Consider the following 15,684-nt stretch of genomic DNA (forward strand, 5'->3'; position numbering starts at 1 on the left):
CTTCAAGTGTCCAAAGACACAGTCTAGAATGGTCAAAGTAGGCCACAGGGCCTTCTGGGACAAGAGTGACCATCAGAGGGGCCAGAGAAATAGTGCAGTGGGGAGGGAGCTTGCCTTGTATGTGGCCAACTTGGGTTGATCCCTGGCATCCCATATGGTCCCCAAGCCCCACTGGGAGTGAGCCCTGAGCACAGAGCCAGGAGTGAGTCCTGAGCACTGCCAGGTGTGCTCCCACAAATAAAGAATTTAGGTCGTACCCCTAAGGGTACCCTGTGGCACCAGCAATGCCAGAAAGAACTGTCCTGCCCCGTGGTGGTGAGGTGAGATGAATGCAGCTCTCCTACCGAGGCGTTGATGAAGAAGGCTCTTTCCAGGTTGCCTGCTGTGATGTTGAAGGTGAGGAGTGCGTTGCAACCGCTGTCTGCGTCACTGGCCAGGATCTGGGTGACAGAGCTGCCCACCGCGCTGTTCTCGCTCAGGGAGAGGTTCATGGGCAGGTTCAGTAGCACCGGGTCATTGTCATTGATGTCTAGCACCCGGATGCCCACCAGCATCTGCACAGGTGGAGGGAGGGGGAGAAGTGGGAAAGGGAGGGAAGAGAGAGCAATGAGAGAGGGAGATGAAAAAAGAGGGTGAGGACCTCTGAACAGTTCTGGGAGGTGACTCCAAAGGAGGGCAAGACCCCACAGTGCTCCCCAATACAACCAGGTGTGACAGAAGACCCCAGTACTACTGGGCCCCAAAATGTTAGGTCTAAGGAGTACGTCTGGCAGTGGCCAAAGAATGGATAAACAGAAGTGGGGGACGGGAGGTTGGATGAATGGGAGGGAGCAGAGGGTGGCTGAAGGCAGTAGGCAGGTGCTGTGTATAGTATTGTCTGTGCACACGTGTATTTACATATGAGAGTGTGAACTGTATATGTATGCATATGCACAAGCATGCATGTATGTGCATGCTGTATGTGAATATGTGTATGAGTGTATGAGTGTCTCTGTGCAAGCATGCATGTGCAGATGTATGAGCACATGCATGTGTTTATGTAAATATGCGAATCTGTGCATCTGTATGTAATGACTGTGTGCATGTATGTGTGTTCGCATGTATGTCCATATTGTGTATTTATGAGTGTATATGTGTGGGAGTATATAGGAGTATATATGTAGCCAGGGACTACTCCTGGCTCTACGCTCAGAAATTGCTCCTGACAGGCTCAGGGGACCATATGGGATGCCGGGATTTGAACCACAGTCCTTCTGCATGCAAGGCAAACACCTTACCTCCATGCTATCTCTCCAGGCCCCCGTCTGTGTGTTGTGTGTAAGTATATGTCCATATGCATGTGTGAGAGTGTGTGGGCAGTGGGATCCCATTGGCTTTATCCACCGAGCCCCAATCCAGCCTCTTGGGGACCCAGGAATCACTCTCAGTCACTCTCAGTCTGTTGAGGTCCCAGTGAAACCCATCACCCACTGCACTGAGGCTTCATTCCCAGGGGCCCTGGGAGAATCTAGGTGGGACTCACGGTGGAGCTGAGTGGGGGCTCTCCCCTGTCACGGGCACAAATGGTCAGGTTGTAGAAGGCAATGTTCTCCCGGTCCAGTTCCACATCCTTCCGGACCCTCAGCACCCCCTCCACTGGGGAGATGAGAAACTCTCCTGGAAGCGCAAAAGGTGAGTTATCGGATAGAAGTGAGCCCAGGATGAGCCTGAGCCTGGGGCCAGGGAAATGATTCAGGGTCCTGCAAGCAGTTGACCTGGGTTGGTGCTCTGAGCACAGAGTTAGAAAACTCCGAGTCCAAGAGACTCCAAGTGCCCCCTCCCACAAATAAGGGTTTTCACTGATTGTGGACAGGTTGGCAGTGCCACTAGCCTCAGCCGGCCAAGGCTGGGAAGTGGAATGGTGAGTGCTGGGATCCAGGTGCTGAGGTCTGCCTGCTCCCATGCCTATGTCTGACCTGGTCAGAGGGTCATGGGGAGAAGGGGGGGGGGAATGTCCTCTTCCAACCATAATGAATGAAAGTGGATTAAGTGAGGCCTCGTGTACTGTATTTAGTACTCAGTACCAAGATCTAGTACTAAGTACCTCAGCATTTGGACCTGTGTGATCTGTTGTATGCCAATGAAAGCAAAACTTCCCCCATGGGACACTGAACTAATGGGGAGGCCCAGGCTAGGCCCCCCTACAGAACCCTGTGAGTGTCCTCAACTAGCTATAGCGCTGAACCAAGAGTTAAGCCCTCTCCTAGACTTTCCATTTTAGTTTCTTTTTGTTTTAAATACCTTCTGGGGCTGGAGTGATAGTACAGAAGATAGGTCGCTTGCCTCATACACACGGCTGACCCGAGTATGATCCCAGCATTGCCTAAGCATTGCCAGGAAGGATGTCTAAACACAGACAGATCCAGGAATAATCTCTATCACTAGCCAAAACTGCTCCAGCCCTACTGCCTCTTTGGGATGCCTCTTCCTCTGTGAGTTCTTAGCATGACCCTAGTAATCCTTGATTTTGGGGTCCCCGTTCTACACAAAATGTGACAAGAAAAACTACTTGGGCCAGAGTAAGCCCTGCTATTCAGTTGAACTCTGTGCAAAGCACTTCTGCGGCTGCCCCCAAGTGACGGTGGGCTGTATGCCCCCTTGCCAGGTCCCTGGATGTGTGCATTTGAGGGGACCTAAAAGTCTGGAGCAAGGATACTACCCTCTTCTGTTGAGGTCCTTCCTTTTGGGGCATTTATTTCTGGCAGACTCTCAGTGGCTCTGGGACCCGTCTACACCCAGATTTCAGGGTCTCCCTAAATTCTGATGGGGCAGGCATAGGGTAGAGAGAGACCAATCAGGCCCCACTCACCCAGAGGGTCCCCATCCACGATGCTGTATTCCACCTGCCCGTTGGGGCCCGAGTCTCGGTCGTGGGCCCGGAAGGTCCATACTCGAGGCCCTGGCTGGCCCTCGGTGATGTCGAAGGGTCCCTCGTAGTGTCTGGGGAAGGTGGGCACGTTGTCGTTGATATCGTTCACGTTCACTAGCACCTGAGGAGGTGGGCAGGCTCGGCTGAGGCTGTGTCTTCCCCACCTCGGTCCCCTCTGACCCTGCAGCCCAGCCAGGCAGAGGGCAGGAAGGGGCACTGCTGCAGGAAGTAGAGGTGGGGGATGGGAGAGATCCTTGGCTTTGCTGCTGGTTGTTTGTTTGTTTTTGGGCCACACCTGGTGGCCCGGAGCGATAGGTAGGGCATTTGCCTTGCATGCTGCTGACCTGGGTTTGATCCCCAGCATCCCATATGGTTCCCTGAGCCTGCCATGAGTGATTTCTGAGCACAGAGTCAGTAGTAACCCCTGAGTGCCACCGTCTATGGCCCCCAAACCAATCCAAACTAAAACTAAAACAAAACACACCTGATGGCAGCACTCAGAGATTAATCCTGGGTCTGTGCCACAGCCCACTGAGGACTCATTCCTGGCAGGGTCGGGAACCATACGGGGATGCCAGGGAATAAACATGGGTTTGCAGCAAGCAAGGAAAATCCCCTTCCCACTGTGCTATTGCTCCAGTCCCTTTGTTACTGTTTTATATTGGCTTCTTGCTGGAAATAGTTAATCACCCCTTTCCCTCAGTAGGAGAAGACAGCTCTGGGGGTCTCAGGCTAGAAGCAGGGCTCCCAGGTTCCAGGAACTAAGCATGGTCCTCCACTCCAAGTGGCAGCTCAGGACACTATTCCTAGCTCCTTCCTGCAACCATGGGGCACACTGTGTGCACTGCACGCACCGTGGTAGTGGAGGTGAGACGGCGGGAAAGTATAGGACACTGATCCGTGGCGGTGACTATCAGGGTGTATCGGCCATGGCAAATTTCATAGTCCAACTCCTTGACGGCCCGAATGACACCCTGGGGAGCACACAGAGATGGGGTGGGTAGTGAAGCAGGGTGCAGGGAGCTCAGCTCAAGGTACAGTTCCTCTGCAGGGCACCCCAAGACCAGCCCTGCCTGACTGTCTGTGCAGACTTCAAAATTAGGCTCACTATAGGGGCCAGAGTGATAGCAGAGCTGGGAAGGTGCTTGCTTTGCATGCGGCTGACTCGGGTTTGAACCCCCACATCCCCTAGGATAGGTCCCCAAAGCACTGCCAGGAGTAATTCCTGAGTGCAGAGCCAGGAGTAACTCCTAAGCACCATCAGGTGTGGCCCCCCAGAAAACAAACAAAAAATAAGACTCACCCCACCCAGAATTGTCACACTCCCTCACCGGTTATTCCATGGTCCCTTTCTGCCCCCCCATCTTTGCTCCCCTTGGGGAGGCATGGCTGCTGACCGTGCGCCTGTTGATGTGGAAGGTGTTGATGATGTTACCACCCACGATAGCATAAGTGACTGTGCCGTTGGGCCCCTCATCTAAGTCCAGTGCTTTGACTGTGACCAGGCTGGAGTTGATGGTTTCGGGGCCCTCATCCAGCGAGATCTCGTAGTGGGGCTGTTGGAACACTGGCGTGTTGTCATTCTCATCCACGATAGTCACGTACACATGGGTGGTGGCCTGTAGAGAGAGGAAGTCGGGGTTTGGGGTCAGTGGAAAGGAAGAATGGAAGGGAAAGTGATGTCACGGGCAGGTCAGGAGGAAGGTCAGAGAAGTTCCAGGTACAGTAACAACTGGCAACGCTCAGGGTTTATTTCTGGCTCTGTGCTCAGGAATCAGTGCTAGTAGGCTCAGGGACCATATGGGATGCTGGGGCTCAAACCCAGGTCAAGCCATGTGTAAAGGGGCTGGAGCAATAGCACAGCATTTGCCTTGCACGTGGCTAATCCAGGATGGACCTCAGTTCAATCCCCAGCGTCCCATATGGTCCCCCAAGCCAGGAGCAATTTCTGAGCGCATAGCCAGGAGTAATCCCTGAGTGTCTCTGGGTGTGGCCCAAAAACAAAAAAGAGGAAAAAAAAGAAAAAATAAAGCCATGTGTAAAGCAAACGCCCTCCTTGGAAGACTATTGATGATGCCATGGACCAGTTTCTGAGCATAGTTTGTGAAGAAAAAGAGGCCACAGAATTGGTTTCATGGCCAGAAGAGTCCACTGCTGATCCCCTGGATTGGCCCTGTTCTAGCTGACCCTTAGACCACCCAGACCACAGGTCTCAGCAGCCCACCAGCGACACAGCGACACAGATATAGGGGGAAGGGAAGAGGAGTGAGGGGAGTGTGCAGGATTCTTTATTCTCCTCCCTGTGCTCCACCTGCACCCCGGCCACCTGGCTCCAAAAGGGTTTATCATGGGAGGCCCTGACAACTGGAGAGAGAAGGTGTGGAGTTCTCCTCACCCTTCCTTCCCCCAACCCCTTTGGGTTCCTTCCCCATTCATGCTCATCTCATTGGACCCTAGTTGCCCCCTTCCACTTCTCCTTTTGGAGACTCGGAAGCTGGTAGTAGCTTCCTGTGCTTGCTGACTGCAGGGTGCTCCCCAGCCCTCTGCAAATAGTCCTGCAAACAGTACTCCAGTTAAGCTCAGCTGGACCATCTGCTTCTGGCTAAACACATCTCATGATCAATGTCATCAATACCCAACTGTTGCTGCCCATCTATCTGGGAGATGGGACTAGGTCACATTCCAGGCCAGATGAAGAAAGCCCATATGTGGGGAATGAGTGTCCACTGCATCCTCAGGCGGCTGGATCTGATGGGACCCACAGCCGCTGGACCCACGGGAGCTATCCTTGCCCCTGTAAGGTTGTGAAGTCCTGACTGCAGGGTTAGGTTAGAGCAAGGAGGGAAGCAGGATGTTGGGGGCTGATGGAACCACTTGCAAAGTAGGAAAGTCACAGTCCTAAAGTGAAGCTTTAGGGGGCAGAGTGATAGCACAGCCAGGAGGATTTTACTTGCACCTGGCAAGGCACTGAACCCATGTTTGATCCCCAGCATCCCATATAGACCCCTGAGCAGTCGCTCAGGAGTGAATTCTGAGTGCAGAGCCAGGAGTAACCCCTGAGTCCAGCCATGTGTGCCTCCCCACCACAAATCTATATGTATTTTTACTAAAAACGTTTCATCACCTTTTGGAGTCAGATAGTCTAATTCCTGGCTTCCCATTTATTGGTTCCTTAAGGACAGCCAGGAGTGATTTCTGAGCACAGAGCCAGGAGTTACCCCTGAGCAGTGTTGGCCACAAAAAAACTACCACAAAAAAAAAAAAAACAAAAAAACAAACAAAAAAACACAACAACTGAAAAAAAACCCAAACAAACCAAAACCAAACAACAACAACAACAAAAACAAGAATAAGATTTCTTGAAAATCTCCCATTAAGGGGGCCGGGCGGTGGCGCTAAAGGTAAGGTGCCTGCCTTGCCTGCGCTAGCCTTGGACGGACCGCGGTTCGATCCCCCGGTGTCCCATATGGTCCCCCAAGCCAGGAGCAACTTCTGAGCACATAGCCAGGAGTAACCCCTGAGCGTTACCGGGTGTGGCCCAAAAACCAAAAAAAAAAAAAAAAAAAAGAAAATCTTCCATTATCTGGCATTGCTCCCAAGGATTTTATAATCTTCTCCAGAGTTTGTTTTTTTTTTTTAATTAAAAACAGTGACTGGGAAGGAAAGCTGCTAAAGGGCAACTGGCTTGCATGCAGTTGAGGGTGAGGGCTGGATCCCAGCACTGTGTATGGTTCCCCCAAAACACCACCAGGGGTGGCTCCTGAACCCAGCATGAGCACTGTTAACCCCCCTAAAGAAAATAAAAAAGTAAACACCGACGGAACATCTGGAGAGGGACTCAGAGCCTCTACCAGCATGTGTACAAATATGTACACACATGTACACACACAGTCTGGAGTCAGCTCAATGAGCTGAGCACCGGCATTGCATGTCCATGGTGGTTCACAACACCACCTGGTCCTCTGAGCACAGACCAAGTAGTAGCTCCTGAACACAATGGGGGTGTGATCCCCAATAATGATGGGGCCCTAAATATCTGAGTACAGATGAAAAGGAAGGCCAGTGTGTTCACCTGCAGGAAGAGTACTTTCTATCCTAGGAAGACAGAAGAGACCCCTGAAGCCCCATCTGCTAGTGGCCACAGAGTCACCTGAATTCCAGCTACATGAATGGACAGGGTTGACCCCATCTGCTCTCTCCATCTTCTCTGAGCCTGGTCTGAGCTTGGGATGCAGGAGATACCATCTCTGGAGTAAGGAGTAAGTCGGAGCTCTCGGGGTTTCAAGGCTTTAAGGCTGAGCCACCTTGGGCAATATCTCTGGGCCCCTGATGCAAACCATAGAGGGTCAGCAGTAGCCAAAAGGAAGTCCTAGGGCAGAGCAGGGCGGGGCAGAGCAGGAGAGGGCAGGGCCTCTGCTGGAGAGGCTGGCATAGTCACAATGGTCTGAGGCAAAGGGGTGAAGGAAGCTTCAGGGATGCAGAGCTTAGCGACCTAGCCGCTGACCCTAGTCAGCTTGTCCAGGAAGATGGTGCAGTACCACCTGGTTTCAGCTGGGAGGAAGTTAGGGGGGGTGCACATGGCTTGGCATGACCAAGGAACGTTGCTCAGCTCATAGCCTAGGACTCTGGAGGGCTCCTACTCCACAGAGCCTGGTCCACCTGATAAGAATGACATGGCATCCCATCTCTCTCGGGGTCCCCTGCCTTCCCTGCCCTAGGGTCAGTGCCCAGTCTGTCCCTCTATTCACCAACTCAGGTTCCAGATCCACTGGACTCTGGCTTCCTCTGTCCCTCACCATGGGGGTGGCAAGATCCTCAGGGAGCATTAGGCAGGCCGGGGAACTGTCTTCTGGCTAGCACCTTGAAGTCCCGCCATCCTTAGTCTGCCCAGGACTGTCAGGTCTGGGAGAGACCCTGGCTGCCTAAGGGTCATGTGAGGCTCAGGCAAAGAAGTTACAGGGTGATGATCCCAGGCCTGGCAGGAAGCTGAAGGCAGTGTGGATGGACAGGGCTAGCGGAGCACCCAAGGGCAGACTGGAGAGAAGGGCCCAGGAGAGGCGAGAAGAGCAACATGGCCCGACTGCCACAGTGCTGGTATGTGTGCATGTGCATTTGTATGTATCTGTATGTAAGTACACAAGTGTGAACTTACATGTGTATTCATGCTCTAGATTCCCAGAAAACTAGGAGTGAGAGTAGATGCAGAAACAGAAGCAAAACTGGGGTTTAAGGAGAAGAGAGCCGCTAAGTTCTCCTGAACCATAAGATGTCACATGTGTGCACAGATGTGGTACAGGGCTGGAGGTGGTGTGTGTGTGTGTGTGTGTGTGTGTGTGTGTGTGTTGCACGCATGTAAGCTCAAAGGTGGTGCCAGTTCTGGGATCTATAGCCTGCTTCAGTTGGCCTAGCTCTTTACAAAAGTTAACATTCCTTTCCCTCAATCATTTGTCCATCTATTAATTCTATTCATTTGTCCATCCATTATTCATCATCCATCCATCCATCCATCCATCCATCCATCCATCCATCCATCCATCCATCCATCCATCCATCCATCCATCCACTCCACACTGGAAGGGCCTACGACATCCTAGGCCTTAGGCTGGGCTGGGCACATTATGTACAATGGCAGAGTCCCTGAAAGCTCAGAGATAGGTAATTGTGTTCTTTTAGGGTGAGACACACGCTGGGGCCAAGAGCCAATTCCAACCCTCCCCAAAGACTGTAAGATAACAAACAAGCACAGCAAAGCTGAGCCTGGATGCAACCTGGGGACTCTCCCAGACTTCAGGCCTCCCTACCTGCAGGGAGGGCAGCAGCTCCGGCTCCTCCAGGAGACCCCGCCCACAGCGCAGTGGGTCCCAGGGCCTCCAGGGGGCGCTGTGGAACCCGGACCTCGCAGCTCAAACTAGCAGCCTGGATTTACTTAGCTTCTCACTTCCTCCGAGGGCTCCCCTCGGCTGCATCACATCTGGGCGCTCCTGTACAGTGCCCTGCTCTGGGCCCACTGCACGGCTCTGCCCCACGGCTGGCGACATGGGCATTCCTCCGGCCCCAGAAGTGGGTGGCCGGAGTTGGGTACCCGTGCTTCTGGCTCTCTGCCTGGCTACCTCCCGAGGTAAGGCTGGAGGGTGGGGAGTAAGGGCATGGGGTGCGCCCTGGAAAGTGAGCCAAGACAGGAAAGACTTCAGGAGTCCAGCACCTCCCCCGCCTGTGGGCCTTACCCTGGGCAGAGTCCCTTGTCTCTGCTGTCCCGTCTTGGCTGGGGACAGGAGAGGGAAGGGCTGTCTGTGTGTGCTGACAGCCACCCACCCTGCAAGCTTCCTCCCTCTGCTCTACTCTGCTCCAGGAGCCTTAACCCGGGCATAGCTTCTAACTTGTACACAGCATGAGAAAGAAAGCTCCAGCAGACTGGTTTTGGGTTCTGGGGTTGCTGCTGTTTTGACACCTGTAGCATCTCTCTCCCAGCATCTCTCTCCAAGGGTGTCTCTCCCCCCACCCCCACCGGGTGCAGGGTTGAGGGGACTCTCAGCCATATCCAGATCATCATATACTGGGGACTGCTGATGGTGTGAACACCAGCCTAGCCCCTCCTGGGCTCTGGGATTAACTTGTGACTGCCCTCTGCCTCAGTTTGGTCTGCTCAGACAGAGTTCCCAGACAGAAAGGTGCCGTTCTTCTCTTCTGGAATGTTCTGGTACTGTTTGACCATCTGGAAGTGTCCAGAGGCTCCCAGAGGGTGCAGAGAGGCCCTGCATGTTGCCTTCCCCACACTTTGGAGGCTGAAGCTCAGGGGCCGGCAGGCAGTCCAGGATCTAACCTCTTGAGGAGGAAAGTGTGAGTCACAGTGGGTGAGAAAGAGAGGCGAGGGGAGGTCAGAGAACAGAGAAGAAAGGGTCGCTAGGAGGGGGAGACAGGGCCAAGAGAACATTCCAGAGACATCAAGGAGGCCTGTAGCTAGCGTGTTATCTTGTCCGCGGGGGCCTGGCTGAGCCCCTGATAAAGAGGATTCCCACCCTCTACCTCACCCCACAGCCCTGCTGAAGGGAGGATGCGGTTGTGTGTGCCGTGCCAGCGAAAGGGAGGGCAACAGGTCTGGGGGAGGAACAGGGGTCATTGCAGGTAGGGCCATTCCCACGCTCTGGCCTACCCCACCTTTTACATCCCCCTGTAGTGACAGGAGCCCCTTTCTGCTTCTTCACCCCTTCTCTGGCTTCTTTATCTTTATTTTTTCTTTTTTTTGTTTTGTTTTGTTTTAGGGCTACTCCCGGCAGCTCTCAGAGCTTACTCCTAGCTCTGTGCTCAGGAATCATTCCTGGCAGGCTTGGGCAACCTTATGGCATGCCAGGAATCGAACCTGGGTCGGCTTCGTGCAAGACAAACACCCTTCTCACCATTCTATAGCTGCCAGGCTCCTCCTAGCTTATTTTCTGTCCTGCAACTCTTTTTTTTTTTTTTTTTTTTTTTTTTGGTTTTTGGGTCACACCCGGCAGTGCTCAGGGGTTATTCCTAGCTCCAGGCTCAGAAATTGCTCCTGTCAGGCACGGGGGACCATATGGGACGCCGGGATTCGAACCGATGACCTCCTGCATGAAAGGCAAATGCTTTACCTCCATGCTATCTCTCCGGCCCTGTCCTGCAGCTCTTTAAGAGAAACTGGGTCCCAGAGGACTGGGAATAGAGTTACAGTGTTTCCTCCACACCCCTGGAGTGTCTACACCCCGTCCGTCCCCCAGCTCTTGGTTCTTTAAGCAGCTTGGAAATCCCACTCTACGCAGAGTCCCTTAAAAGGAAGCTGGTTTTCAGCAGGTTCCAGCCTAGCCCATTAATGGTAGGCAGACAGGCCAGGTCACAGTTGCAAGAGATACCCAATGCTGGGGGCCCTAAAGGCAGGGTGGGGGCGATGATGAGGGCCTGGGCTAGCACCCAGAGGATAGTGGGGGCAAGTCTCTCTCGGAAGGCACAAAATGTTGAAAAACCCACCCTTGGTTTTATTTTTGGGCAACACCCGGCAGTGCTCAGGGCTTACTCCTGGCTCTATGTTCAGGAACCACTCACTGTAAGGGCCAGGTACCATCTTGGGTGCCAGGGAGGAAAGCCAAAAACACCCTCCTTGCTGTGCTATTTCTCTGGCCTGCTATCACCCTTTTCCTGGGCCTGACTTGGGGGAATTGTGCCCGAGTGAACATGGCAGAGCCTCTTTGTCCCTATACGCATCCCCAGGATCTACAGAGATAACTGTCCTGCCCTGTTCTGACCGGGCTGTCTCAGGAACCCTCCCTCTCTTTGACTCCCAGACTAGCAGGGAGTGGGCGGTGGGGAGGACACTGCAGTGAGGTCAAGCCCCTGTTCTGGTTCTGGTAAGTAGCTGCAGGCCTATTGAGCAAGCCTGTGGTGCAAACCAGCTCTGGGGAAATCCTGCACTGCTGCCCCAAGCCCGGCCCCAAAGAAGCAGCACAGGCAAGTTGGAGCAGGGGTTCCCAGGCCCAGCTCAAGGAGCCGGGCTGCTTGTATAGACCCCAGTAAGGCAAAGGTTTCCTATGGGGCACCCCTTGGGAAAGAAGGTGGTCCAAGGGTGCAGCAGGAAAGAAGAATGGACCCTCAGTTCTTCCCTCCTCATCCCCTGCCTGAGCACTAATTTGAACCCCTGGCCAAAGTTCAGTTACTTCTGCAGAGCCCTGTGACCTCGGGGTGTGTAATGCAACTTCTGGTGGGCCCTCAAGCCAACCCCCCAGAGGAAGCCTCAGCTGGGGTAAGGTGTCCCTGGTGGCACCTATTGAGGGTCCACCCCACGTACTTCTGCACAGCTGGGTGCTGAGCAGAGCAGCCCTGGGAGGCTTGGGATAGGTTCAGTCCAGGAAGCCCTTTGCCACTCTGCCACTGTGTCTACCTCTGTGCTTATCTGCCACTCTGCGCCTGTGACTTGACTCTCTGAAGCGAGTCAGGTCCTGTCTCTCCTGAGGGGGTGTGACAGCCCTACCCTCAGTGAAACCCTGTGGGTGCCCTTGCTCTGGGCCCAGCAAGGCTTCTGTGTGTCTTGCCCTTGGCTCTGCACCTGGGTTCCTGGCCTGAGTCCAGGGTAGGAAGGGACACTCTGGCATCTTCAGCACTCGGCTCTCTAGGATCCCGGAGGTCTGAAGGATGCAATGTGTCCCCCCAATCTGGGGCTTCAGTTGGAACCTGGTCCCAGTGTTTGTTCAGGAACCTGCCACTACTTTTGTTTTGTCTTGTTTCATTTTCTATTTTTTGTTTGTGGCCACACCTGGTGATACTCAGGGATTATTCCTGGCTCTGTGTTCAGAAATTACTTCTGGGGGCCGGAGCAATAGCAGAGCAGTAGGGCATTTGCCTTACATGCAGCCAACCATTAACAGATACTGATTTGGTTCCTGGCATTCCATATGGTCCCCCGAGCCTGCCAGGACCAATTTCTGAGTACAAAGCCAGGAATAACTCCTGAATGCCACTGGGTGTGACCCCACAAAAAAAAAAAAAGAAAAGAAACTACTTTTGGTGGTATATAGGGGACCATATAGGATGCTGGGGATTGAACTTGGATTGGCTGCATGCAAGGCAAATGTCCTCTCTACTGTACTATTGCTCTGGACCCTCTGCTGCTTATCTCGAGGCTGCCCAGTTACAGTGTTTCTGTTGCTTCTCAGCAAGTCCAGGGTTTGTCTACACCCCCACCCCCCAGTCATTCTTATAATGGATTTTGTCACACTTGTTATGACTTTAGCTTGAATAGCCCTAGAAATGAGAGAGGACCCCATCATGGTCAACTTGAGCCATTTGTTGCTATAGGTCCTTGAGCACATTCACACACCTTCCTGCAACCCACTGTGGGCGGGCAGAGGACCTGGTGTTGGCTGGGGGGGTCTTCAGTGTTCCCCATCTCTACTGCCTTCCTTTATCTACAGAGCGTTACCAATATCTACTCTTATCTTTCCTTTAAATGGGCCCATGTTTTGACATAAGTAAATGTGTGTGTGTGTGTGTGTGTGTGTGTGTGTGTGTGTGTGTGTGTGTGTGTTTGGTCCTCACCCGGCGGTGCTCAGAGATTACTCCTGGCTCTGCACTCAGAAATCGTTCCTGGCAGGCTCGGGGGACCATATGGGATGATGGGGATCAAACCTGGGTCAGCCGTGTGCAAGGCAAACACCTGTACTATCACTCTGGCCCCGAGTAAATATATCTTTTTTTTTTTTGGTTTTTGGGCCACACCCGGCGGTGCTCAGGGGTTCCTCCTGGCTGTCTGCTCAGAAATAGCTCCTGGCAGGCACGGGGGACCATATGGGACACCGGGATTCGAACCAACCACCTTTGATCCTGGATCGGCTGCTTGCAAGGCAAACGCCGCTGTGCTATCTCTCCGGGCCCTGAGTAAATATATCTTAAAAGCCAACTCTATATTGCCTCTATAAATGGAAAACTAGTATCATTTGCCATAAATAGAACAAAATCATAAACTGTATATAATAAGAAAACCGAATAAGGGTAGAGTTGGAAACTCTAGCCTGGGGGAAGGGTCTAAAAGCCATTGTCCCTTGCAAGGAAATTTTGAGAGAGACAGAGAGACAGAAAGATTAACAAGTGATAAGAGATGTTTTGAAGACATACTTCATGTCAAACTGGAACTTTCTCTTTAATGTCACATAGATGGAAAGGAATGGAAAAGGTGCTCTGTGTGATTCACTGGTACCTGATACCATCGAGCACAGAGTGAACAAGGCCAGAGGCCATGGGTGACGCTACTTCTCTTCCAGGAGTACTTCCAGAACCCCAATCCTCACAGCTCCACTTCCTTCCCCGTTCAGAGTTTCTTGTCCAGGTAAACTTTCACTAGCCTGTTGTTCCCCTGAGCCTAGCCATCTGGCCACTCCCAACACCTCACAGCAGGAAAGGGGACAGCCAGAAGCCTTTCTGGCCAGGCCAGGGACAAACTGGTCTCTTATTGTCCAGGCCACCCGTCCATCTGCACCAGGATGCCGGGCCACTCTGAGGTCCAGACTCTAGGTTCTGGGGTTCAATCCCAGTAGTGACACTTTCGCTGCCTGTGTCAGTTACTCACCTGAACTAAGTGAGTTACTTCACTGGCCTGTGCTTCTGCTTCCTCCTCAGCAAGGAGAGGAAGCTAGCGGCCAGCTCAGAGGAAGAGGGAGGAGGCCATTGCATGTGGAGGGACATAGGGCCTTGCCTGGCAGGAGGATCAGCCCTTTAGACAGAGACAGAGCATCAGAAGTAGGTGGCTGGGTGCCCCGGGGCTATAGGGAAGGCAGCCTTAGGGGAGGCTGGAATGAACCTATCAGAGGGAGAAGCAGCCCCTGGCCACCTGCCCAGGCCAGTGGTTTCCAGCCCCGGATGCTACTGCTTCCCTGAGGTGTTGGAAGCTTCCTCCAATACAACCCAGTTTCCCCTTCCCAACGTGAATGGTCCACTTCCTGCGGGGGCAGGTATCAAGAAACATTTCTGAAATGCCTTTTGTCCTCCTTGGTGAGTGCCCTTGCTAGGAGCTTCACGGTGCCTTTTCCTCCAGAGCAGCCCTGGTCACTGTTCCCCTTCCTGCTCTGCAATTTGACCAAACCCTGCCCAGCACCCGCCTGGGGATATCTAGAGATCAGGGCCTGGCAGGGAAGCCAGGGTGGACTCCTTTCTGATGACAAGGACCTGATCTGTGGCCAGCAGCTGTGTATTTACAAGCCAAAGGCCTGGCCAGAGTTTAGTTGTTTGGGTGGGTACCCCTTTCCCGCTCTCTCTCGGCCTAATTAATCAAGCAGGGCCCCCTCCACCCCCAAGATCAGGGCGTTGCTTTGGCAACTGCAGGCGAAGCTCAAGGAAAACAGGCCTGTCTAAGCCCACACCAGCCCATCCTGGGCACCCACACCCTGGGCTCCTTCTGGGTGAAAGGCGGAAATTATGCAAAGCAGAAACTAGGGCCAGTGCCAAAGGAGGAGTGGACCAGAGTGTCTCAGGGTCACAGGCTTTGCCAAGGTTGAACCACTGGCAGCAGCAGAGGAGGACAGCTTGATAGTTGCCAGAGAAAGACTCAAGTCTGAGAAGGATTCCCCAGAAAACCCTGGCCCCTCTTTGCCGTGTGCTGGATCTCGTGAGGCCTATGGGAAAAGTTAGTGGAATGAAGGGAGTAGGTCTGTAGCTTTGGTTAAGGAAGGAGAGCACAGAGGGACTTGTAGCTGAGGGAGGCTGTGGGTGAGCCCCAAGGCGCCTGTCTGCAGAACAGCAAGTGAGAGGTGTGAGTGAGACACCCCCTAGAGCTGTGAGGAGTGGGCTTGCTGCCTTCTCTGCTTTCTTCTCTTTTACTCACTTTTGTCTTTTTTTTTTTCTTTCTTTTTTTTAGGCCATTCCCTAATGTAGTGGCATTCCCTAATGTACATCCCTAGCTGTAGTGCTCAGGAATCTGTTCTGGTAGTGCTGGGGGACCATGCAGTGCCCCCCCTGATCAACTCTGGGGTGCCTGTGTGCAAAGCATGTGCCCAGACCCCTTGTGCTATCTCCCTTCTCTTTTTTTTTTTTTTTGGTTTTTGGGCCACACCCGGCGGTGCTCAGGGGTTACTCCTGGCTGTCTGCTCAGAAATAGCTCCTGGCAGGCACGGGGGACCATATGGGACCCCGGGATTCGAACCAACCACCTTTGGTCCTGGATTGGCTGCTTGCAAGGCAAACGCCGCTGTGCTATCTCTCCGGGCCCAATCTCCCTTCTCTTAAAATCGATGTCAAGATCAATAATTCAGGCAGCAGGCCGGAGTGATAGTACAGTG

General features: G+C 53.2%; 3 protein-coding genes across 4 annotated transcripts in view; 2 read left to right on the forward strand and 1 right to left on the reverse strand.

The window, feature by feature from the left end:
• The window catches only part of SPOCK2 (SPARC (osteonectin), cwcv and kazal like domains proteoglycan 2), an 836,669-nt gene that overhangs the window by 209,302 nt on the left and 611,683 nt on the right, over nucleotides 1-15,684 (forward strand). The window lies entirely within an intron of this gene.
• Nucleotides 1-15,684, forward strand: part of VSIR (V-set immunoregulatory receptor) — a 58,527-nt gene that overhangs the window by 28,411 nt on the left and 14,432 nt on the right. Inside the window, exon 2 of one of the 2 annotated variants that reach the window (XM_049789196.1) lies at nucleotides 8,914-9,026. In XM_049789196.1, the coding sequence (XP_049645153.1) occupies nucleotides 8,945-9,026 (82 nt within the window). In that variant the 5' untranslated portion in view covers nucleotides 8,914-8,944. Of the gene's footprint in view, nucleotides 1-8,864; nucleotides 9,027-15,684 lie in introns of those variants that run through there. The other variant, XM_049789197.1, reaches the window with a different exon arrangement.
• CDH23 (cadherin related 23) overlaps nucleotides 1-15,684 on the reverse strand; it is a 343,293-nt gene that overhangs the window by 26,160 nt on the left and 301,449 nt on the right. Inside the window, exons 39-43 of the mRNA XM_049789257.1 lie at nucleotides 4,306-4,527; nucleotides 3,763-3,882; nucleotides 2,849-3,029; nucleotides 1,523-1,656; nucleotides 345-554 (exon numbers count right to left, since the gene is read on the reverse strand). Of these exons, the coding sequence (XP_049645214.1) occupies nucleotides 345-554; nucleotides 1,523-1,656; nucleotides 2,849-3,029; nucleotides 3,763-3,882; nucleotides 4,306-4,527 (867 nt within the window). The remainder of the gene's footprint in view (nucleotides 1-344; nucleotides 555-1,522; nucleotides 1,657-2,848; nucleotides 3,030-3,762; nucleotides 3,883-4,305; nucleotides 4,528-15,684) is intronic.

This window comes from Suncus etruscus, chromosome 15, assembly GCF_024139225.1.
Source record: "Suncus etruscus isolate mSunEtr1 chromosome 15, mSunEtr1.pri.cur, whole genome shotgun sequence".
NCBI lineage: Eukaryota > Metazoa > Chordata > Mammalia > Eulipotyphla > Soricidae > Suncus > Suncus etruscus.